The sequence below is a fragment of the Coregonus clupeaformis genome, chromosome 10 (genome assembly GCF_020615455.1).
Source record: "Coregonus clupeaformis isolate EN_2021a chromosome 10, ASM2061545v1, whole genome shotgun sequence".
Taxonomy (NCBI): Eukaryota; Metazoa; Chordata; class Actinopteri; order Salmoniformes; family Salmonidae; genus Coregonus; species Coregonus clupeaformis.
The window spans coordinates 44,223,284-44,249,223 of NC_059201.1; the positions used below are offsets into that span (position 1 = coordinate 44,223,284).

Below are 25,940 nucleotides of genomic sequence, written 5' to 3' on the forward strand. Positions count from 1 at the left end.
AATAAAAAACTAGGCCATTCAGGAACATTCAATGTCGTCTTGGTAAGCAACTCCAGTGTATATTTGGTCTTGTGTTTTAGATTATTGTCCTGCTGAAAGGTGAATTTGTCTCCCAGTGTCTGTTGGAAAGCAGACTGAACCAGGTTTTCCTCTAGGATTTTGCCTGTGATTAGCTCTATTCCATTTATTTTTATCCTAAAAAACTCCATGGTCCTTGTTGATGACAAGCATATCCACGATGCAGCCACCACCATGCTTGAAAATATGAAAAGTGGTACTCAGTGATGTGTTGTGTTGGATTTGCACCAAACATAACACTTATTCAGAACATGAAGTTAATTTCTTTGCCACATTTTTTGCAGTTTTACTTTTAGTGCCTTACTGCAAACAGGACACATGTTTTGGAATATTTGTATTCTGTACAAGCTTCCTTCTTTTCACTCTATCATTTAGGTTAGTATTGTGAAGTAACTACAATGTTGTTGATCCATCTTCAGTTTTCTCTTATCACAGCCATTAAACTCTGTAACTGTTTTAAAATCACCTTTGGCCTCATGGTGAAATCCCTGAGCGGTTTCCTTCCTCTCCTGCAACTGAGTTATGAAGGACACCTGTATCTTTGCAGTGTATCCAAAGTGTAATTAATAACTTCACCATGCTGAAAGGGATATTCAATGTCTGCTTTTTATTTTATTTGTACCCATCTACCAATAGGTCTTTGCGAGGCATTGGAAAACCTCCCTGGTCTCTGTGGTTGAATCTGTGTTTGAAATTCACTGCTCGACTGAGGAACCTTACAGATAATTGCACACCAAGTAAGTCCATGCAACTTGTGTGTTGACTTATTAAGCACATTTTTACTCTTGAACCTATTTAGGCTTTTCATTACAAAGGGATTGAATACTTATTGACTCAAGATATTTTAGCTTATCATTTTTAATGATTAAAAAAAACATAATTCCACTTTGACATTATGGGATATTTAAATTCAGCCTGTAACACAACAAAATGTGGAAAAAGTCAAGGGGTGTGAATACTTTCTGAAGGCACAGTATTGGCCCATATAGCTTATTTATCTTTCAATGCAGTCATCTCGGTTTTCATTTGAAGAATCGTTTTATCCTTCACTTGTAACAATTGAAAATACTTGGGCAACTTTATATTTGTATTCAACTTCGTTCTGAAGTTATCGCGGTCACAGTCAGACAGATAGCCTAAACATCTTGATTCTATGTTTAGCTAAGATATCCTGTGAATAAAGGGGCAAAAAAAGCATCTAACGATGCACTTAGCTGCACAAGCCTTGCATGGTGAAGATCTAAGTCTTCACCATGCAACCCCCTCTCTGACTGGTATGAAGAAGGGCTTTCGGGAGTAGCGAGTTCCTGTCCCACCCCCACTCATCTCCTCCATGGTCCTCACTCCTCATGTGCTGGTGGTCTGAGTGATGCTCCTCTGACTACTATGGTTCTTGATGACGTAGGTGGGGGTGGAGATGCTCCTGCGGCTCTGCTGGCGGTCACACCCTCCGCACTGTGAGGCCTTCAGGTACAGTGAGGAGCAGCAGATGAAGCACCTCATCAGGTCGTGGAACAGGTGGCCAGCGAAGAACATATAGATCCACGGGTTACAGCAGCTGTTCAGACTTGCCAGCAGCATGGCAATGATGAACGCCATGTCTAGGATAGAGAGAGGGAGAGAGAGAGAAGGAAGGAGACTTTGAATTCAAAATGAAGGCTTCCTGAATACTGTAATTTCCACCTGGCGACGGCTTTCAATATACAGGTAAATGCCAAAATAAAGGAAACACCAACATAAAGTGTCTTGATAGGATGTTGGGACACCCCGAGCCATAACAGCTTCAATGCACCTCTGTATAGATTGTACAAGTGTCTGGAACTCTATTAGACAGATGCAACACCATTTTTCCATGAGAAATTCCATTATTTGGTGTTTTGTTGATGGTGGAAATCGCTATCTCCGGTGGCACTCCAGAATCTCCCACGAGTGTTCAATAGGATTGAGATCTGGTGACTGAGACGGCCATGGCATATGGTTTACATCGTTTTCATGCTCATCAAACCATTCAGTGACCACTCGTGCCCTGTGGATGGGGGCATTGTCATCCAATGGGGGCATAGCCAAGGTAGCCAAAATAATGGCCTGCCCACCATTTTTATACATTACCCTAAACATGATGGGATTATAATTGCTTAAATTAATTTAGGAACCACACCTGTGTGAAAGCACCTGCTTTCAATATACTTTTTATCCCTCATTCATCAAGTGGGCCTAAAATGTAATCCATCATCAACAGAGAACTTTCAACTTTTTATTTAGTTTTATAATGCATTCATGCAAGGCAAGCTTCCTAATATATAATGTATAACACCTAAACAAACGAAGGAACAATAGAAAGAATAATACCAGTTTTCCATTCTCCTTACAGTACTGTATGTGAGGCTGATGAAGTGAGTGTGTACGTCTTCTCTCCCACTCCCTGTCTGTGTGAGTTATGATCAGAGCCAGAGTTGAAGATGAGATATGGTGACAGCCTCTCTCTCTCTCTCTCTCTCTCCCCATAGCCTCTCCTTCATTCTACAGACTGTTGAATATACATTAGGCTATAAAGATATATAGGACAAAGCCTCAAGGGCAAACTCGATCTGGTATAGAAGTGTTTGATCCTAAAGAAGACCGCAGCAGTACCCAATGTTACAGTACAACCACAGAAATAGAATGACTATATTATATTACGTGGTCCTCTGTAGCTCAATTGGTAGAGCACGGCGCTTGTAACGCCAGGGTAGTGGGTTCGATCCCCGGGACCACCCATACGTAAAAATGTATGCGCACATGACTGTAAGTCGCTTTGGATAAAAGCGTCTGCTAAATGGCATATTATTATTATTATTACATGAGTAGGAATGCACTGACAAACAATTAGGACAGTTGAGAGCTGAACAGCTAAACAGGTGTCAATTGGTAACACATGGATGTAGTCTTCTTGACTACTTTCTTATGTCATTCTCTCTGGGACCAAAAGTGAAAAAAGTGTTGATAGGGGACAGAATGCGGTGGGACCATCAAATAATTGGCATATATAGTACTATTACAGAATTTCCACATGGGCGAGGGTATTGGAAATTTAATCAAAGCCTAATGGATGATAACTTGTTTTTAACTAGGACAGAAAAATGTATAACTGACTTTTTCCGACATAACATACAGTACCAGTCAAAAGTTTGGGCACACCTATTCATTCAAGGGCTTTTCTTTATTTTTACTATTTTTTACATTGTTGAATAATAGTGAAGACATCAAAACTGTTAAATAACACATATGGAATCATGTAGTAACCAACATTTTCAGATTCTTCAAATAGCCACACTTTGCCTTGATGACAGCTTTGCACACTATTGGCATTCTCTCAACCAGCTTCATGAGGTAGTCACCTGGAATGCATTTCAATTAACAGGTGTGCCTTCTTAAAAGTTAATTTGTGGAATTTCTTTCCTTCTTAACGTGTTTGAGCCAATCAGTTGTGTTGTGACAAGGGAGGGGTGGTATACAGAAGATAGCCCTATTTGGTAAAAGACCAAGTCCATATTATGGCAAGAACAGCTCAAATAAGCAAAGATAAACGACAGTCCATCATTACTTTAAGACATGAAGAACTTAGAAAGTTTCTTCAAGTGCAGTCACAAAACCCATCAAGCGCTATGATAAAACTGGCTCTCATGAGGACCGCCACAGGAATGGAAGACCCAGAGTTACCTCTGCTGCAGAGGATAAGTTCATTAGAGTTACCAGCCTCAGAAATTGCAGCCCAAATAAATGCTTCACAAAGTTCAAGTCACAGACACATCTCAACATCAACTGTTCAGACGAGACTGTGTGAATCAGGCATTCATGGTCGAATTGCTGCAAAGAAACCACTACTAAACGACACCAATAGAAAGAAGAGACCTGCTTGGGCCAAGAAACACGAGCAATGGACATTAGACCGGTGGAAATTTGTCCTTTGGTCTGGAGTCCAAATTGGAGATTTATGGTTCCAACCGCCGTGTCTTTGTGAGATGCGGTGTGGGTGAACTGATGATCTCCGCATGTATAGTTCCCACCGTAAAGAATGGAGGAGGAGTTGTCATGGTGTGGGGGTGCTTTGCTGGTGACACACTTCTCTCTGTTGCACACTTCTGTATGCCTGTGCGTTTTCCACAGGTAGCACCTCATTCCCAGCATAAGGCGCTGGTAGATTCAGGCGCGGCTGGGAATTTTGTTGATAAGAAATGTTGTTTAGCCTTAGGGATTCCCCTTCTCCCTGCTGACGTTCCCTTCCCCGTTCATGCCCTAGATAGCCTTCCGTTGGGTGCGGGCTTGATCAGGAGGTCACGGGCGCCACTTAGGATGTGTGCGCAGGGGGGTCATCAGGAGATGATCCAGCTATTTCTGATCGACTCGCCTGCGTATCCGGTGGTGCTGGGCATGCCCTGGTTGAGTACCCATAACCCATCTATTTCGTGGCAGGAGAGGGCTCTGAAGGAGTGGTCTGCCCATTGTGTGGGTCGATGTTTAGGCGTTTCCGTAGGGGCTACCTCGGTGGAGAGTCCAAACCAGGTGCCCGCATTGCACGTTCCCCCCTGAGTATGGGGATTTGGCTATTGTGTTCAGTAAGTCGAGGGCGACGCAGTTGCCTCCCCCATAGGCAGGGAGATTGTGCGATAGACCTCCAGGCAGGAGTTGCGCTCCAACGGAGCCATGTGTATCCTCTGTCTCAGGAGGAGAAGAGAGCTATGGAGACTTACATAGACGAATCTCTGAGACAAGGATACATACGGCCCTCCACTTCCCCTGCGTCCTCGAGTTTCTTTTTGTGAAGAAAAAAGGATGGGGGGTTACGCCCGTGCATTGACTACCGTGGTCTCAATCAGATCACGGTGAAGTACAGTTATCCACTCCCGCTGATTGCGACCATGACGGAGTCATTGCACGGGGCGCGTTTCTTCACTAAATTAGATCTCAGGAGCGCGTACAACTTGGTGCGCATTAGGGGGGGCGATGAATGGAAGACAGCCTTTAGTACCACCTCGGGCCATTACGAGTATCTTGTCATGCCATACGGGTTGATGAACGCTCCTTCAGTTTTCCAATCATTCGTGGATGAGATCTTCAGGGACATGCAGGGGCAGGGGGTGGTCGTGTACATAGATGACATTCTCGTGTACTCGCCTACCCGAGTCGAGCATTTGGCCCTGGTGCGCCGAGTGTTGCGGAGGCTGTTGGAGCACGACCTGTATGTCAAGGCAGAGAAGTGTCTGTTCTTCCAGGAGTCGGTCTCCTTTTTGGGTTATCAGTTGTCTGCGTCAGGGGTGAAGATGGAGGTAGACCGGATGTCAGCCGTGCGTAATTGGCAAACGCCAACCACTGTGAAGGAGGTGCAGCAGTTTTTGGGGTTTGCGAATTACTACCGGAGGTTTATCCGGGGTTTTGGACAGGTGGCAGCTCCATAACGTCTCTTTTGAAGGAGGGTCCGGTGCGTCTGCAGTGGTCAGCCGAGGCGGACAGGGCGTTTGGGAGGCTGAAGGACCTGTTTACCTCGGCCCCCAGTGCTGGCGCATCCGGATCCCTCTTTGCCATTTCAGGTAGAGGTGGACGCGCGTCAGAGGCCGGTGTAGGAGCCGTGCTTTCGCAACGGTCCGGCGCGCCACCTAAACTCCGCCCCTGTGCTTTTATTCCAAGAAGCTCAGTCCGGCGGAGCGAAACTATGATGTAGGGGACAGGAGCTGTTAGCCGTGGTACAGGCCCTAAAGGTGTGGAGGCACTGGCTTGAGGGGGCTCAACACCCTTTCCTCATTTTGACGGACCACCGTAACCTGGAGTACATCCGGGCAGCGAGGAGGCTGAACCCTCGCCAGGCGAGGTGGAATATGTTTTTGACCCGGTTCACATTTAAGATCACGTACATCCCTGGGTCACAGAACGGTAAGGCAGACGCACTGTCTCGGCGGTATGACACGGAGGAGAGGTCCGTGGAGCCCACTCCCATACTGCCGGAGTCTTGTCTGGTGGCACCGGTAGTGTGGGAGGTCGATGCTGAACTCGAGCGGGCGTTACGCACCGACCCTAGTCCACCTCAATGCCCGGAGGGTCGAAGTACGTTCCGCTCGAGGTTCGGGATCGATTGATCTATTGGGCTCACACGTCACCCTCCTCTGGACACCCTGGTATCGGCCGGACAGTGCACTGTCTTAGTGCCAAGTACTGGTGGCCCACGTTGGCGAGGGATGTGAGGGTTTATGTTTCCTCCTGCTCGGTGTGCGCCCAGTGTAAGGCGCCTAGACATCTGCCTAGGGGTAAGTTACTACCCCTGCCCGTTCCACAACGACCATGGTCTCACCTCTCGGTGGATTTCCTCACTGACCTTCCTCCTTCACAGGGGAATACCACTATACTGGTCGTTGTGGACCGGTTTTCTAAGGCCTGTCGTTTGCTCCCTATGCCGGGCCTTCCTACTGCCCTGCAAACCCATGTGTTCCGGCACTACGGGGTACCCGAGGATATTGTGTCTGATCGAGGTCCCCAATTTACCTCCAGAGTCTGGAGAGCTTTTATGGAGCGGTTGGGGGTCTCGGTGAGCCTCACCTCGGGTTACCACCCGGAGAGTAATGGGCAGGTGGAACGTGTGAACCAGGATGTGGGTAGGTTTCTTAGAACATACTGCCAGGACCGGCCGGAGGAGTGGGCCAGGTACGTTCCCTGGGCCGAAATGGCCCAGAATTCCCTACGCCATTCCTCCACTAACCTAACCCCTTTCCAATGTGTGTTGGGTTACCAGCCGGTTCTGGCACCTTGGCAGCAGAGCCAGATCGAGGCTCCTGCGGTGGATGAGTGGGTGCGGCGCTCGGAGGAGACATGGAACGCTGCACACATCCACCTGCAGCGGGCCCTCCGTCGTCATAAGGCGAGCGCCGATCTCCACCGCAGTGAGGGACCGGTGTACGCACCTGGTGATCGAGTCTGGCTCTCTACCAGAAACCTGCCCCTCCGCCTGCCCTGTCGGAAACTGGGTCGGCGGTTTGTAGGGCCATTTAAACTCCTGAGAAGGTTGAACGAGGTGTGTTACAAATTACAACTACCTGTTGAGTATAAAAGTATTAACCCCTCGTTCCATGTGTCTCTTCTCAGGCCGGTGGTAGCTGGCCCACTCCAAGAAAGTGAGATCAGGGAGACTCCTCCGCCCCCATTGGACATCGAGGGGCACCGGCGTACTCCGTGCGGTCCATCTTGGATTCGAGACGTCGGATGGGGGGGTCTCCAATATCTAGTGGAGTGGGAGGGGTACGGCCCGGAGGAACGGTGCTGGGTGCCGAGGAGAGACATTTTGGACCCGTCTCTCCTGACGGAATTCCATCGTGGGCACCCGACGCACCCTGCTCCGCGTCCTCCTGGTCGTCCCTGAGGCCGGAGTCGGCGCACGTCTGGAGCCGCGCGTCAAGGGGGGGGTACTGTCTTGGTTTCGGCCGAGGCTGCCTCTCTTCCTTGCTCGGGCAGGCTTCGGCGTTCGTCGTCTCCGGAATACTAGCTGCCACCGTTGCATGTTTCTATGTTCGTTTGCTTTTGTCTGATTGTTGTTACACCTGTTATCGTTTAGTGTAATTAGTGTCCTAATAGTTCTCGTTGTGTTTGTCTAGTGTTGTGTGTTATTGTTTTACTGTCGTGCCGGTAGGCTGTTATTCTACTGTTTGCTCGGTTGAGCTATCTCTCCATATTGTTTGGAGTGTTTTGTCGCACCTGTTAGTGCGCCCGTTATTTTCGCCTACGTGCGGAGTTTTCGCCTCAGGGCATTTATTCGTGATTGTATTTGTGTGCATCTACTAAAGTCTGTTGGACTAACGTTCTGCGTCCTGCGCCTGATTCCACCACCACACCCACCTACATCTACCTTGACAAACACTTGTTTGGTTACTACATGATTCCATATGTGTTTTTTAATCGTCTGGTTGTCTTCACTATTATTCTACAATGTAGAAAATAGTAAAAATAAAGAACCCTTGAATGAGTAGGTTTGTCCAAACTTTTGACGGGTACTGTAGATATATATATATTTACAAAAAAATACATGGGGGATTGGAAATGATCCAGACAATTACATTGATGGAAGCTACAATCTATCTGTAATATTAAAGCTGATCTATCCCCTAAAAAGAAAACGATATAGGAGGGTAAATCACAGAATACAGAGTTTATTCTGTAGCACAGAGTTACGCTGGATAGCGTCAAATAGTCCAGTGCACAAAACAGGCGCACTGGAATGAAACAGGCACACAGGGAAAATATACCCCGGCAATACAAAATACACGTAGCTCAACCGAGCTACTCTCTCCTCACAATAAACAATCACCCACAAGGACAAGGGGGGCAGAGGAAACACTTATCTCGCTGGATGTTGTCATTAACACTGTAAATCCTTCTCTGGTCATGGATCTTAATTTGTGCAAAGACACAGGTCTTTTCTCAATTAGATTTGCTCAACTCCTGCATCCTCTTTCCTCCGTCCTCTCTGGCTTCCTTTTGAAAAAGGTCAAAGGTAATCTAGGAGAGGTGGCGAGGAGAGGGAAAGTGGACGAAAATGTGCTTGTATGAAATGAGACTGCTTCTCGCGCTCCCTCAGACAAATTACATTTACTGGGTGGAATCCCTAAATACATTTATAAAGTGATAAAAACAAATTCAGTTAGTTGTGCGGATACCGTATAGATAAAGGGATAAGTAGCATATTCTTTTTAAATGTTTGCATGCTTTTCTCCTTCATGAAAACAATAGCTGATTCAAAAGGGGTGTGGCAGATTTTTAAACTCTTCCGTGAAGGACTCGGTTTCTGTGTCATGGAGGAGAGAGGACGGAGGAGAGAGGATGGGGAACAGACTTTTGCCCAAACAAGGCCTTGTATTGCAGCTTAGCCTAGCGTAGGCCATGGCCTTCATGAAGCATGGATTAGCTCATGATTCTCACCATCCAGAGAATGAATCACACGCCAAATGACAGAGTCATATATCCACTGTCCTATTTCCTCCACATTAATGGCTCTGACAGGCGTTCAGAGCTAAGCTGACAAATAGGCTCATGGTGACAGCTCAGGCAGACACCGGTGCAAATCATTGCCACAGACGCCATCTATATCACTTATGGACCAAAGGCCTAAGGCATGGCCATGACCACAAGACATCAGACCTGAGTTCCAAAAAGTTTTGAAATCTTTGTAATACATTGAGATTTTGCATCTGGAGTGCCAGATGAGCAGGGTTCGCATTTTGCTATTGGTTCATTACAACATGCAAGCTACAGTAAATCAAGCATACTTTTACATTTAGCAGATGATCTTATTCAGAGGGACTTACAGTAAGTACATTCATCTTAAGATAGCTAGGTGATACAACCACATATCACAGTCGAAATATATGAAAGTATTACAAATAGTATTTGAACCCAGATCTGCAAGACCTGTGGAAAATACAATTTTACTGATGAGTGGGTGAACAAAAGAGGGGGATGAAGCTTTCAAACCCTTTTTTTGTTGGCTGAAGGAGCACTTTTTAGACTGATAGGCCATTTCAAGAACATAAATGTTATTTTTGATTTCACTTTTCCAATTCCAGTGCTCATTCAAAACCTGAGTTGCTCCTAGCCTCTCCCACACCCAGAGGCTCCAAGGCTGACACCTTGATGTCACAGTACATTTACCCTCCCTAACTCTCAAAAGGCCCTGCAGGGCTTTTGAAATGAATAACTGCTACTTTTCTCCTCCACATCCCCTAATTTGGTTGTTTCCATTTTGTGGTGTATTTCTGGATTGTAACAACATCATACACTACATGTGGACACCTGCTCGTCAAACATATTATTCCAAAATCATGGGCATTAATATGGAGTTGGTCCCCTCTTTGCTGCTTTAACAGCTTCCACTCTTCAGGGAAGGCTTTCCACTAGATGTTGGAACATTGCTGCAGGGTCTTGCTTCCATTCAGCCACAAGAGCATTAGTGAGGTCGGGCACTGATGTTGGCCGATTAGGCCTGGGTTGCAGTCGATGTTCCAATTCAACCCAAAGTGGTTCGATGAGGTTGAGGTCAGGGCTCTGTGCAGGCCAGTCAAGTTCTTCCACACCAATCTCAATAAACCATTTCTGTATGTATCTCGCTTTGTGCACGGGGGCATTGCTGAAGGAAAGGGCCTTCCCCAAACTGTTGCCACAAAGTTGGAAGCACAGAATCGTCTAGAATGTCATTGTATGCTGCAGCGTTAAGATTTCCCTTCACTGGAACTAAGGGGCCTAGCCCGAACCATGAAAAACAGCCCCAGACCATTATTCCTCCTCCACCAAACTTTACAGTTGGCACTATGCATTGGGACAGGTAGCGTTCTCCTGGCATCTGCCAAACCAAGATTAGTACGTCGGACTGCCAGATAGGACCTTGTGAAGATGCTGGAGGGAACAGGTACAAAAGTATCTATATCCACAGTAAAACGAGTTCTATATATACATAACCTGAAAGGCCGCTCAGCAAGGAAGAAGCCACTGCTCCAAAACCACCATAAAAAAGCCAGACTATGGTTTGCAACTGCACATGGGGACAAAGATCATACTTTTTGAAGAAATGTCCTCTGGTCTGATGAAACAAAAATAGAACTGCTTGGCCATAATGACCATCGTTATGTTTGGAGGAAAAAGGGGGTTGCTTAGGAGCCGAAGAACACCATCCCAACCGTGAAGCACGGGGGTGGCAGCATCATGCTGTGGGGGTGCTTTGCTGCAGGTGGGACAGGTGCACTTCACAAAATAGATGGCATCATGAGTAAAGAAAATGATGTGGCTATATTGAAGCAACATCTCAAGACATCAGTCAGGAAGTTAAAGCTTGGTCGCAAATGGGTCTTCCAAATGGACAATGACCCCAAGCATACTTCCAAAGTTGTGGCAAAATGGCTTAAGGACAACAAAGTCAAGGTATTGGAGTGGCCATCACAAAGCCCTGACCTCAATCCTATAGAATATTTGTGGGCAGAACTGAAAAAGTGTGTGCGAGCAAGGAGGCCTACAAACCTGACTCAGTTACACCATCTCTGTCAGGAGGAATGGGCCAAAATTCACCCAACTTATTGTGGGAAGCTTGTGGAAGGCTACCCAAAACGTTTGACCAAAGTTAAACAATTTAAAGGCAATGCTACCAAATACTAATTAAGTGTATGTAAACTTCTGACCAACTGGGAATGTGATGAAAGAAATAAAAGCTGAAATAAATAATTATCTCTCCTATTACTCTGACATGTCACATTCTTAAAATAAAGTGGTGATCCTAACTGACCTAAGAGAGGGAATTTTTACTAAGATTAAATGTCAGGAATTGTGAAAAACTGAGTTTAAATGTATTTGGCTGAGGTGTATGTAAACTTCCGACTTCAACTGTAGTGTACATCAGCTTTGAGCTTGATGGTTTGTTTGGCCATTCCAGTGGTATGTGATGTGTTTTGGGTAGTATACAGTGAATTCGGAAAGTATTCAGAACGCTTCACTTTTTCCACATTTTGTTACATTACAGCCTTATTCTAAAATTGATTAAATTGTTTTATTTCCCTCATCAATGTACACACAATACCCCATAATGACAAAGCAAAAAACTTTATTTATTTTGTGCGCAAATCTATTAAAAATAAAAAACAGAAATGCCTTATTTACATAAGTATTCAGACCCTTTGCTCAGGTGCATCCTGTTTCCATTGATCATCCTTGAGATGTTTCTACAACTTGATTGGAGTCCACCTTTGGTAAATTCAATTGATTGGACATGATTTGGAAAGGCACACAACTGTCTATATAAGGTCCCACAGTTGACAGTGCATGTCAGAGCAAAAACCAAGCCATGAGGTCGAAGGAATTGTCCGTAGAGCTCCGAGACAGGATTGTGTCAAGGCACAGATCTGGGGAAGGGTACCAAAAAATGTCTGCAGCATTGAAGGTCCCCAAGAACACAGTGGCCTCCATCATTCTTAATGGAAGAAATTTAAAACCACCAATACTCTTCCTAGAGCTGGCCGCCCGGCATAACTGAGCAATCAGGGGAGAAGGGCCTTGGTCAGGGAGGTAACCAAGAACCCGATGGTCACTCTCACAGAGCTGCAGAGTTCCTCTGTGGAGATGGGAGAACATTCCATAAGGACAACCATCTCTGCAGCACTCCACCAATCAGAGCTTTATGGTAGAGTTGCCAAACAGATGCCACTCCTCAGTAAAAGGCACATGACAGCATGCATGGAGTTTCCCAAAAGGCACCTAAAGACTCTCAGACCATGAGAAACAAGATTCTCTGGTCTGATAAAACCAAGATTGAACTCCTTGGCCTGAATGCCAAGCATCACGTCTGGCACCATCTATACAGTGAAGCTTGGTGGTGGCAGCATCATGCTGTGGGGATGTTTTTCAGCGGCAGGGACTGGGAGACTAGTCAGGATCGAGGGAAATATGAACAGAGCAAAGTACAGAGAAATCCTTGTTAAAAACCTGCTCCAGAGTGCTCAGGACCTCAGCCTGGGGTGAAGGTTCACCTTCTAACAGGACAATGACCCTAAGCACACAGCCAAGACAGTGCAGGAGTGGCTTCAGGACAAGTCTTTGAATGTCCTTGAGTGGCCCAGGCAGAGCCCGCACTTGAACCCGATCGAACATCTCTGGAGAGACCTGAAAATAGCTGTGCAATGACGCTCCCCATCCAACCTGACAGAGCTTGAGAGGATCTGCAGAGAAGAATGGGAGAAATTCCCGAAATACAGGTGTGCCAAGCTTGTAGCGTCATACCCAAGAAGACTCAAGGCTGTAATCGCTGCCAAAGGTGCTTCAACAAAGTACTGAGTAAAGGGTCTGAATACTCATGTAAATGTGAAATTAATGTGGAAAACGTCAATGTGACACTCTGGCTCTAGGACTTGTGTATGTGAGCTAGAGTGTATGTTGTTTTGTTGGGACTTGGGTGTATTTCTATGTTGGTTAGTCTAGGTTGTTTGTTTCTATGTTTGGTCATTGACTCCCAATCGGAGGTAACGAGTGTCAGCTGTCGGCTCGTTATCTCTGATTGGGAGCCATATTTATACTGTTGTGTTTCACTGTTTGTTTGTGGGTTTTTGTTCCAGGTTCAGTATTTTGTCTGTTGGACTTCACTATCGTCTTTTGTTGTTTTTCCGTGGTTGCTTTAATTAATAAAGTCATCATGTTCACTCGCAACGCTGCGCATTGGTCTGCTCATTTTCAAGACGATCGGGACAGAAAAACCCACCATCAAAGGACCAAGCAGCGTGTCCAGGAGCAAAGAGACTGGACATGGGTGGAGGCGCCGGGTAAGGAGATCGAGAGGCTGGCGATGGCCCAGGTGGGCAAATCGTGGTCCTGGGAGGACATGCTCGGGGGCAAGGGACCTTGGGGGAAGATCAAGGCCCTGGCGAGAGAGGAGCATCGGCGGCAGCAGGTTTTTTCGTCGGAAGGACGAGAGGCAACCCCAAGAAATTTTTTTGGGGGGGGGGCACATGGCTTGGGCGGCTGGGCAGCAGGAGGCTGCCACAGGGAGAAAAGGAGAAAAGGCTAACGGAGTACGGGAGCCATTGGCGAGTAGAGGAGGGAAGTGTTTGTGGCACGGCGTGAAGGACTGATGTGTGTTGCCAGTCCGGTCCGGCCCGTTCCTGATCCTCGGTTGAGGCCAGTGGTGTGTGTTCCGGTACGGACCGGCCTGTTCTACTCCAAGCACCAGGTCCACGGTGTGCTACGCCAGACCGGAGCCGCTAGAGCCTTCCGCCAGACAGGAGCCGCTAGAGCCTTCCGCCAGACAGAATCATACACCAGCGATGGAATCAGCAGGAGCCGACGCAGCCCGTACAAGACTGGAAGCCCAGGTTCGGGTCCAGCAAGAGCAGCTCCTGCAGATGGGAACCGTCCTGCGGGAGGTGATGACCACTCTCCGAGGCTGGGGTCCGCCTCCACCGCCAGCCGCTCAGCCTGCACCGTCAGCCAGCCATGAGCAGCCAGATCCGTCAGCCAGCCATGAGCAGCCAGATCCGTCAGCCAGCCATGAGCAGCCAGATCCGTCAGCCAGCCATGAGCAGCCAGATCCGTCAGCCAGCCATGAGCAGCCAGATCCGTCAGCCAGCCATGAGCAGCCGGATCCGCCAGAGCCGTCCAGCCAGGATCCGCCAGAGCCGTTCAGCCAGGATCCGCCAGAGCCGTTCAGCCAGGATCTGCCAGAGCCGTCCAGCCAGGATCCGCCAGAGCCGTCCAGCCAGGATCCGCCAGAGCCGTCCAGCCAGGATCCGCCAGAGCCGTTCAGCCAGGATCCGCCAGAGCCGTCCAGCCAGGATCCGTCAGAGCCGTCCAGCCAGGATCCGCCAGAGCCGTCCAGCCAGGATCCGCCAGAGCCGTTCAGCCAGGATCCGCCAGAGCCGTCCAGGCCGGATCCGCCAGAGCCGTCCAGGCCGGATCCGCCAGCCAGCCAGGATCCGCCAGAGCCAGCCAGCCCGGATCCGCCAGAGCCGTCCAGCCCGGATCCGCCAGCCAGCCAGGATCCGCCAGAGCCAGCCAGCCAGGATCCGCCATTCAGTCCGGAGCTGCCCCTTAGTCCGGTACTGCCCCTTAGCCCGGTGCTGCTCCTTAGCCCGGTGCTGCCCCTTAGCCCGGTGCTGCCCCTTAGTCCGGTGCTGCCCCTTAGTCCGGTGCTGCCCCTTAGTCCGGTGCTGCCCCTTAGCCCGGTGCTGCCCCTTAGCCCGGTGCTGCCCCTTAGTCCGGTGCTGCCCCTGAGTCCGGTGATGCCTCTTAGTCCAGGGCTGCCCCTTAATCCTGTGGGGTTTAGTTGGGGGGTGGTCATGTGGAGGAGGTTACACAAGCGGGTAGTGACTATGGTGGGGTGGGGACCACGACCAGTGCCTGAGCCGCCACCATAGACAGACGCCCACCCAGACCCTCCCCTAGACTGTGGGCTGGTGCGCCCCGGAGTTCGCACCTTTAGGGGGGGGTACTGTGACACTCTGGCTCTAGGACTTGTGTATGTGAGCTAGAGTGTATGTTGTTTTGTTGGGACTTGGGTGTATTTCTATGTTGGTTAGTCTAGGTTGTTTGTTTCTATGTTTGGTCATTGACTCCCAATCGGAGGTAACGAGTGTCAGCTGTCGGCTCGTTATCTCTGATTGGGAGCCATATTTATACTGTTGTGTTTCACTGTTTGTTTGTGGGTTTTTGTTCCAGGTTCAGTATTTTGTCTGTTGGACTTCACTATCGTCTTTTGTTGTTTTTCCGTGGTTGCTTTAATTAATAAAGTCATCATGTTCACTCGCAACGCTGCGCATTGGTCTGCTCATTTTCAAGACGATCGTGACAGTCAAGGGGTCTGAATACTTTCCGAATGCACTGTATATGATATCTGTATAGAAAACAGACTGTATTTGGACTTTATGTGTATACCAGAAGTGTATATATACTGAATGTATACGCAGAGCAGGTGAAGTGAATATAAAGTATGTGAGTGTATTATACATGTTGGTATTTGTGACTCATTTCAGGAAACTAGGCTTATGTCGCGCGTCACTACTTCATAGGAGATGCATTTGAATGTAAACATAAATGTTTTATCAAAGTGCATTTTTTGGCAGAAATGCCTTCTGGAACATGTGAACTTTCATTTGCCTTAATAACAAACTTTTATGCTATCTGTAAATACAAATTAAATGGTTAAATTACAATCCTTGTTGGTTTAGCCACGGAAAAAGACAGGAATCTTCCTGCTAGCCATGATTGGCTGAGATAATGGATGGGCTGGACATGCCGAGAGATAAGTTCAGATTGGTTTGCCATGTAGCATGCTTCTGTCTATAACATGAGCTGCTCAGTATGTGTAGGTAATCCTTTCGAATGCAGCTTTTTGGAAAGATTTCACAAGGAACTGCAAAAGTGTTTGATTGCAAATATGCGGAGGGAGTCAAAAAGAGAACACACAAAAAGATTACAGCTTCAAACTAAGGGCAACCATGGCATCCGTGACAAAGAGGGAGAAGCGTTCATCCATGTATACGGGTAAGATAGTCTAGCTAGCTAGATATTATGTAAATGTATGCATTCACTAACTGTAAGTCGCTCTGGATAAGAGCATCTGCTAAATGACAAAAATGTAAATGTAAATATTATACATTTCTAATTTTGTCAGAAAGTCATTTTCATTGCAAGTTAAAGCATACTGTTAGCTATCTAGCTGGCTCACTAGCTAACGTTACGTGTATGATCTGTGCAGTAATATTATTCGAATCTCAGAGCCATTTGAATTGCTAGTTATAGCCCAATGTTAGCTAGCTAGCTAACATTGAACCTAGTTGGTTAGCTTTAGCTACAGATTCATGCAGGGTAGTAACATTATGAGTTGGAATCATTGTTCATTTTTTAGCTAACTACAGTGAGGGAAAAAAGTATTTGATCCTCTGCTGATTTTGTACGTTTGCCCACTGACAAAGAAATGATCAGTCTATAATTTTAATGGTAGGTTTATTTGAACAGTGAGAGACAGAATAACAACAACAAAATCCAGAAAAACACATGTCAAAAATGTTATAAATTGATTTGCATTTTAATGAGGGAAATAAGTATTTGACCCCCTCTCAATCAGAAAGAGTTCTGGCTCCCAGGTGTCTTTTATACAGTTAATGAGCTGAGATTAGGAGCACACTCTTAAAGGGAGTGTCACGACCCGGTGCGAGAAACAGTCACTAATAATTGTCAGAACCCAGAAGATGAGGCAGACACAGCTGTACTAGAGATGGTGGTTTAATTAAAGAACAAAATCTTCAGGCAAAGAAACTAAATCCACAATGTCCAAAAATAAAGCCAAGAGGCACAAAGAGGAAAACCTCCAAAAAACAAAAGAAACTCCACAAAGTGGTAAAAAACAGCAGGGAAAAACAAACCTCAAAAGACTACTCAAACAAAACACAAGAACTAAACCAGAGAACCTCTGGAAAATCCCACCAGAGAAATATCTATATAAAACAAGGCTTGGGCTGGGGCTGGGTGCTAACTTACAAACACTGAGCAAGGAACTGAGGAACACACAGGGTATAAATACTAACAAGGGAATGACCTACAGGTGCAAACAATAATTAGAGCAAGAAAAACAAAAGGTACAAAAAAGGTGCAATGGGGACATCGAGTGACCAAAACCCGAACAGTCATGGCCAAAACCTGACAGAATCCCCCTCCTAGGAACGGCTCCTGACGTTCCTACCAGCCTTCTCAGGGTGGAGGGCCCTGAACTGACGAATGAGGTCAGGGTCCAGTATGTCCTTGGCAGGAACCCAGGAGCGCTCCTCGGGACCGTAGCCTTCCCAGTCCACCAGATACTGCCAGGACCGCTGCACCCGGCGGGAATCCAGTATCCGGTGGACGGTATAAGCCGACTGGCCACCGATGACACGGGGCGGAGGGGGGAGGTCTGCCTGCCGGGATAAGGGGAGAAAAAAACAACAGGTTTTAATAAAGAAATGTGAAATGTTGGATTGATCTTAAGTGATCTGGGTTAGTGCAGGCGAAAAGTAACGGGATTGACTCTCCTGGCAATCTTAAAGGGACCGATGAACCTCTGGGACAGCTTGCGAGACTCCACCCGTAGTGGTAGGTTCTTAGTTGAGAGCCATACTCTCTGGCCGGGGTACAGGGTAGGACCGGGACGGCGACCTCTGTTGGCTTGTCGTTGGTACTGCTGAGAGGAACGCAGAAGATTAAGACGTGCCTTCTTCCACGTAAGCCGACAGCGTCTGATGAACCTCGAGGCTGAAGGCACTCTGACTTCTGCCTCCTGGTCCGGGAACAATAGAGGCGCATAGCCAAACTGACACTCATGCGGGGACATACCAGTGGAGGAGGAGCACAAGGTGTTGTGCGCGTACTCGGCCCAAACAATGAAGGATGACCAAGTGGACGGGTTGTTGGAAACCATGCATCTGAGGGTGGTTTCCAGCTCCTGATTCATCCTCTCAGTTTGGCCATTGGACTCGGATGGTACCCTGAAGATAAACTGGCCGTGGCCCCTATGAGTTGGCAGAAGGCCTTCCAAAACCTTGAGGCGAACTGGGGACCTCTGTCGGAAACCATATCTTGCGGAATCCCAAAGACTCGGAACACATGGTTAATCACCAACTCAGCTGTTTCCTTGGCAGAAGGTAATTTGGTCAAAGGAACAAACCTGGCCGCCTTAGAAAACCTGTCGATGATGACTAGGATCGTAGTATTACCATGGGACGGAGGAAGGCCAGTAATAAAGTCCAACGAGATATGGGACCAGGGTCGGTGGGGAATAGATAGAGGGTGAAGGAGTCCTTGAGGGCGGAGGTGAGAAGATTTGCCCTGGCAGCACACGGAACAGGCCTTGATGAAAGTGGCAACGTCTTCTTTTATGGTGGGCCACCAGAACTTACGCTGGATGAACTCCAAGGTGCGGCCTACGCCCGGGTGACAGGTGAGGCGAGAGGAGTGCCCCCACCGAAGGACTTGGGACCTTGCTGCCTTGGGAACAAACAACCGATTAGCAGGACCTCCTCCAGGGCCCGGTTCGATGGCTTGAGCTTGTTTCACGGTATCCTCCACTTGCCACGAGATCGGAGCCACGATCTTAGCGGCCGGAAGGACAGTCATGTCAGTATCTTCTCGAATGGCAGGAGAGTAGATTCGTGACAAGGCGTCCGGTTTGAGATTCTTCGACCCGGGTCTATAGGTGAGGATAAACTGAAATCGGCTGAAGAAAAGAGACCATCGAGCTTGTCTGGCGTTCAACCGCTTCGCCTGCTGGATATACTCCAGATTCTTGTGGTCCGTAAGCACTTGAAACGGTTGAGAAGCCCCCTCGAGCCAGTGTCTCCATTCCTTCAATGCCATCTTAACCGCTAGGAGTTCACGATCCCCCACATCGTAATTCCTCTCGGCCGGGGTAAGCCGGTGAGAGAAGAAGGCGCAAGGATGAAGCTTCTTGTCTTCACCCCTCTGAGACAGGACAGCTCCAACCCCAACCTCTGATGCGTCTACCTCCACCACAAAAGGTTCATCCGCCGTTGGTAGTGTCAGGATGGGAGCAGAGAGGATGCGCTGCTTGAGTCCTTGGAAGGCCGTCTCAGCTTCTCTACCCCACAGAAACCTTGTGTTGCCACCCTTGGTTACCGCCGAGAGAGGGGCTGCCACCGAGCTGAAGTTCTTGATGAACTTGCGGTAAAAATTGGTGAAGCCCAGGAAACGCTGAACTTCCTTAACGGACTTGGGGGTGGGCCAATCCGCTACCGCCTCTACCTTCTTGGGGTCCATCTGGACTTGTCCGGGTTCCACTATAAATCCCAGGAATTGTACTCGAGAGGAATGGAATTCACACTTCTCCGGCTTAACGTACAAATGGCTGTCTAGGAGGCGTTTGAGCACTTGTCTGACATGCTTAGTGTGTTCTTGAAGGGAGCTCGAAAAGATGAGGATGTCATCCAAGTAAACAAACACAAAGATGTTAAGCATATCCCTAAGCACATCGTTTATGAGCGCTTGGAACACAGCCGGAGCGTTGGTCAGGCCGAAGGGCATCACCGAGTATTCGTAGTGACCAGTAGGCGTGTTGAAAGCGGTCTTCCACTCGTCCCCGGGTTTGATCCGCACAAGATGGTATGCGTTCGCAGGTCAAGCTTAGTGAAGACAACTGCTTCCTGGAGCAGCTCAAAGGCTGTGGCCATAAGGGGTAGCGGGTAGCGGTTACGGACGGTTATGGCATTGAGTCCCCGGTAGTCGATGCAAGGTCGTAATCCACCGTCTTTCTTGGCCACAAAGAAAAACCCTGCTCCCGCCGGCGAGGTAGATGGACGCATGAGGCCTGCTGTCAGAGCGTCCTTGATGTAGGTATCCATAGCAGCTCGTTCGGGAGGAGAAAGGGAAAAGATCCGACCCCTGGGAGGGCAGGTCCCCGGCAACAGGTCGATGGTGCAATCGTAAGGTCTATGGGGTGGTAGTTTGGTGGCCCTCTGTTTGCTAAATACCAGTTTGAGGTCATGGTAACACTCGGGGAACTCGGGACAAGTCGATGGATTCTAGAGACTCGGAAGGAGAACTCTGGGAACTCGGGAAGATACAAGTGGCTTGGCACGTAGGACCCCACTGCTTGATAGTGCCCACAGACCAGTCGATGTGAGGGTTATGGCTGTGAAGCCAGGGATAACCAAGGACGAGAGGAAACTCGGAACAGGAGATCAGATGAAAGTTCATCACTTCCTGGTGTTGGGAAACTGAAAGTCGTAAGGGGGTAGTGGCACGAGTGACAAGTCCAGATCCCAAAGGACTTCTATCCAACGTAGTAACCCTTATGGGGTCACTTAGAGGTTCAGAAGGAACGCCATTCTCCTTCGCCCAGATCCCATCCATGAAGTTACCTGCGGCTCCAGAGTCTACCAAGGCTTGAAGAGAAAACTTGTGGTCGTCCCAGGAAAGGGTAACTGGAATGAGCAGGCGGGAGTTGGATGGATGGGAGGAGGTTATGTTTCCCGTTACAGTCCTCCCAGGCCTGCACGGGAGAGTGCGTTTCCCTGGAGCCCGGGACACGTGGAGCGGAAATGGCCCGGTTTGCCGCAATATAGACAGCATCGCTCCCTCATCCGGCGGTCTCTCTCAGCCTGGGAGATGCGTCCAACCTGCATGGGTTCTGGTGGAGCCAGCGAGGATAAAGGTGGAGACTCGGAGCTGGAACCGATAGGAGCTAGGGTGAGCGGTCTATGGTTTTGTTCTCTCTCTCTCAGACGCTGGTCTATGCGTGAAGCCAACTTGATAAGGGACTCGAGGTTGTCCGGTGGTTCCCGAGTGGCCAGTTCATCTTGGATGGTGTCAGAAAGACCCTTCAAAAAACACACTGTGAGCGCCTCGTCGTTCCAGCCACTTGCTGCTGCCACAGTGCGGAACTGGATGGCATAGTCCGTCACGCTGCGCCCGACCTTGGCGGAGAGTCAGGAGCTGTTTGGCTGAGTCAGGGCCGTTGGTAGGACCTTGAAACACTCGCTTGAATTCTTCAGCAAAGGTAGAGTAGTTGGCACAGCAGGGACTTTGGGCATCCCACACAGCAGTAGCCCAGGCTAGGGCCTTTTCCGACAGCAGGGTGATGATATATGCTATCTTGGACCGGTCGGTGGGAAACGACGATGGTTGCAGCTCAAAGGAGAGAGAACATTGGGTGAAAAACCCCTTACAAACACTCGGATCCCCTGAGAACCGTTGGGGAGGCGGCAGACGAGGTTCAGCCAGGGGATTAACTGCCAGGGGCCCTTGAATCGGATGAACTGGAGCAGAAGCGGTTGCCGGGGAAAGTCGATCCGAAATCTGCTTTATGGAAGTCAGCATCTCTGACAGAAGTTGAGAATGTCTAGCCATTAAGGCCTCTTGCTGAACCAGAGCAGCTTCGTGGCGTTGGACAGTCCCCTCATGGTGGGACAGCATGGAAAAAGATCCTGGGTACTGGCTGCCTCTGGGTTCATAATAATGGCTCAGTGTTTCTGTCACGACCCGGTGCGAGAAACAGTCACTAATAATTGTCAGAACCCAGAAGATGAGGCAGACACAGCTGTACTAGAGATGGTGGTTTAATTAAAGAACAAAATCTTCAGGCAAAGAAACTAAATCCACAATGTCCAAAAATAAAGCCAAGAGGCACAAAGAGGAAAACCTCCAAAAAACAAAAGAAACTCCACAAAGTGGTAAAAAACAGCAGGGAAAAACAAACCTCAAAAGACTACTCAAACAAAACACAAGAACTAAACCAGAGAACCTCTGGAAAATCCCACCAGAGAAATATCTATATAAAACAAGGCTTGGGCTGGGGCTGGGTGCTAACTTACAAACACTGAGCAAGGAACTGAGGAACACACAGGGTATAAATACTAACAAGGGAATGACCTACAGGTGCAAACAATAATTAGAGCAAGAAAAACAAAAGGTACAAAAAAGGTGCAATGGGGACATCTAGTGACCAAAACCCGAACAGTCATGGCCAAAACCTGACAGGGAGTGCTCCTAATCTCAGTTTGTTACCTGTATAAAAGACACCTGTCCACAGAAGCAATCAATCAATCAGATTCCAAACTCTCCACCATGGCCAAGACCAAAGAGCTCTCCAAGGATGTCAGGAACAAGATTGTAGACCTACACAAGGCTGGAATGGGCTACAAGACCATCACCAAGCAGTTTGGTGAGAAGGTGACAACAGTTGGTGCGATTATTCGCAAATGGAAGAAACACAAAATAACTTTCAATCTCCCTCTGCCTGGGGCTCCATGCAAGATCTCACCTCGTGGAGTTGCAATGATCATGAGAATGGTGAGGAATCAGCCCAGAACTACACGGGAGGATCTTGTCAATGATCTCAAGGCAGCTGGGACCATAGTCACCAAGAAAACAATTGGTAACACACTACGCCGTGAAGGACTGAAATCCTGCAGCACCCGCAAGGTCCCCCTGCTCAACAAAGCACATATACAGGCCGGTCTGAAGTTTGCCAATGAACATCTGAATGATTCAGAGGAGAACTGGGTGAAAGTGTTGTGGTCAGATGAGACCAAAATCGAGCTCTTTGGCATCAACTCAACTCGCCGTGTTTGGAGGAGGAGGAATGCTGCCTATGACCCCAAGAACACCATCCCCACTGTCAAACATGGAGGTGGAAACATTATGCTTTGGGGGTGTTTTTCTGCTAAGGGGACAGGACAACTTCACCACATCAAAGGTGCGATGGACGGGGCCATGTACCGTCAAATCTTGGGTGAGAACCTCCTTCCCTCAGCCAGGGCATTCAAAATGGGTCATGGATGGGTATTCCAGCATGACAATGACCCAAAACACACGGCCAAGGCAACAAAGGAGTGGCTCAAGAAGAAGCACATTAAGGTCATGGAGTTGCCTAGCCAGTCTCCAGACCTTAATCCCATAGAAAATCTGTGGAGGGAGCTGAAGGTTCGAGTTGCCAAACGTCAGCCTCGAAACCTTAATGACTTGGAGAAGATCTGCAAAGAGGAGTGGGACAAAATCCCTCCTGAGATGTGTGCAAACCTGGTGGCCAACTACAAGAAACGTCTGACCTCTGTGATTGCCAACAAGGGTTTTGCCACCAAGTACTAAGTCATGTTTTGCAGAGGGGTCAAATACTTATTTCCCTCATTAAAATGTAAATCAATGTATAAAATTTTTGACATGTGTTTTTCTGGATTTTTTTGTTGTTATTCTGTTTCTCACTGTTCAAATAAACATACCATTAAAATTATAGACTGATCATGTCTTTGTCAGTGGGCAAACGTACAAAATCAGCAGAGGATCAAATACTTTTTTCCCTCACTGTAGCTAGCTACTTATCTAAACAAAAAAACAACACTATGCAAGTAACCATTTTACTGTACCATTTACACCTTCTGTATCTTGTGCATGTGATAAATAAACTTTGATTTTATTTGATACAGTGTGTGTTTACCAGAGACGGTAATGTGAAGAACAACATGCACCTGCACCAAAGTCAAATTAGGATATAACGTTTGCCCAACGAGACAGTGTCCATTCTCCAGTAGAATGCCCTGCTTTTATTTCGTCACACTCACAACCGTAAGCTATTTTCTGTAATAGCTCACCATTAACTTGTAAATAATTATCTTGTTGTGAGTTTATTTTCCTCTAATATTTAATAGAAATTAGCTCAAGTTAAGACGTTGTCAGCTATATGATATGGTCATTATTTGAACTGGCTAGCCAACTAACTTAACGTTAGCTAGCTAGCTAACAAGTTAGAAACTATCCAAAACATTGTTTAGAAATGTGCTTTTAGTTGCCTGGTTTGCTAGATTGACATATACTAAATTAATTTTTAAACGGGTGGGTTTATTGATGATAAAATACACCAGTTATGCTATTTTGGACCGCCAGGCTGCTGATGTCATGCAGCCCGTCATTTTTCTGTTTATACTTTTTCATTACGACAACGACAAGTTTGATGTCGGACGACAATAGAATGTTCATAATGTCACTGCGACAACTGTCTACAGACATGGCGATAGACGTAGTATCAACCAGCCTTTAGTCTTGAAATCTTTGGTTGTTTAGTACACTACCGTACTCACTCTGTTTAGCACATGGCCTCACGTGAATCCTTAAAGAGATGGGTGGGGCTAAGGCTTAAGTGGGTGTGAATTATGCTGAAGGAGTGTAGGCAATGAAGAGCTCTCCAGTAGGTGTACCAAAACATTCAAGGGACATTTTCTCAAAAGTGGGGTTACAAATGTATCAACCGAATCAAGCTGGTAGGTCACATTTGAGCCGGATCAAAAAGCAATTGAAAATGCCCTCTTCCCTCTTCATGAGCAGATCCAGAACTCTCTTACTAAAACAACGTTTGACCTGTTCAGATAGTGACAAATAGCACCAGGAGAGAGACAGGAGAACAACATGTCTAATACAAGACATTCCCCAACTAATGACCCCGTCCCAAAAAAGAGCAAAAGAAAAACTGGAGAATAACAGCATATGGATTATGTTACTCCCTGTGCCTCCCTCACTTGTTTTGCAATGATGAATCATTTTGCAGGGCGCACTAGAGGGGGCTCTTCTACCTTGTTTCACTCTACAGTGTGTGAGTGTGTGTGTGTGTGTGTGTGTGTGTGTGTGTGTGTGTGTGTGTGTGTGTGTGTGTGTGTGTGTGTGCTCAATGTATGGAGCCAACAATTTATCTACATTATGCAGCATTGCTATGACGCACATTTGGCAACTTGATTTACTTTTCTGATACGGTGCGTAATAGGCTTCTCCTTATAACCCCATCCATGCATTGTGTAATTCACGCATAAAGCCCTTTATAGTTTACCTTCTCTGGGCGCAGCAGGGTCCCATGCCGACCACATTTGTACGAAGAAAAAAGGAGTCCAACAAACAATATAAGCTACGACTATGACAAAAGTCATTTTGACAGTTCGGATCTTCGCTTTTGATATGAGCCTCACGCTGCTCACCCGAGAGAGCGCTGCGCCTTTAGACGCCCGCGGCGTCAGAGACATACACTGATCCCGTCTGGTTTTCATTTTAAAGTTTTGCCATATTTTAAAACTTATCAGGCCATAGCAAACACTTAGGATAGCCACTGGAATGATGTAGATTGTAAGACTAATCCATGTAATGTACGCCTTGGCGCCCCAGGGTTGCACGAAGTCTCCCCAACAGTCATAAACTCCGTTTCCCACCTCCCTCAAGGAAAATATATACACTTGAGGGGTACTGAAAACCAGACTAAGCATCCAAGAGGCAATCACATAAAAACGGTCCTTCCTCTTGTGCAGAGAGCGGAGGGGCTGACATATCGCCAAGCATCTATCTATGGACATTAGAACAAGCATGTAGGTGGACGCGAACATCCCGACAACCTGTAGGTACTTCACCAGCCTGCACAGTAAATCCGACCCGTAGAAGCGGAATGTAATGTCCCAAATGAGCTGCGGGAGGACCTGGAAGATTGCCACCACCAGGTCCGCAATACTGAGGTGTTTCATGAAGTAGTACATCCGAGAGTGGCTGTGCTTGCTCGTGTGGATAGCCAAGAGGACGCAAAGGTTACCGACCAGCGCGAGCAGCAGGACTAGGACAAGAACGGTCACCTCCACTTTGGCCACCTCCTCGTTCCGCTTCAGGGGGTTCACGCCGGTCTGGTTCCTGGTACCGGTCTCGTTTCCACCGCGACTCGAGTTGGTCCATGAATCGTTCATCATCACCCACACGTCTTGGTCTCGCAGGTCCTCCATCATTCATGGGTAAACTGGCCACTAATGCGTTTCACCCTGATCTTAAAAACACTGCTTCCAGTACCAGAGATCGGTGAGGTGAGTGACTGA

The 25,940-nt window shown here is 47.6% G+C and overlaps 1 protein-coding gene across 1 annotated transcript; it reads right to left on the reverse strand.

Moving 5' to 3' along the window:
• Positions 1-1,019: 1,019 nt before the first annotated feature.
• Positions 1,020-25,940, reverse strand: LOC121575876 (isotocin receptor-like). The gene is made up of 2 exons (XM_041889164.1): positions 24,923-25,940; positions 1,020-1,679 (listed from the first exon to the last, which is right to left on the reverse strand). The coding sequence occupies exons 1-2, from the start codon at positions 25,851-25,853 to the stop codon at positions 1,426-1,428; spliced, it is 1,185 nt and encodes a 394-aa protein (XP_041745098.1). The 5' UTR covers positions 25,854-25,940; the 3' UTR covers positions 1,020-1,425.

What these genes read in the sequence shown, in the direction of transcription:
- LOC121575876 (XM_041889164.1), bottom strand. Translation starts at nt 25,853, where the DNA reads ATGATGGAGGACCTGCGAGACCAAGACGTGTGGGTGATGATGAACGAT. An exon ending in CCCTGCTGCGCCCAGAGAAG is followed by an intron (nt 1,680 to 24,922) that starts GTAAACTATAAA and finishes TCTCTATCCTAG; the next exon opens with ACATGGCGTTCATCATTGCC.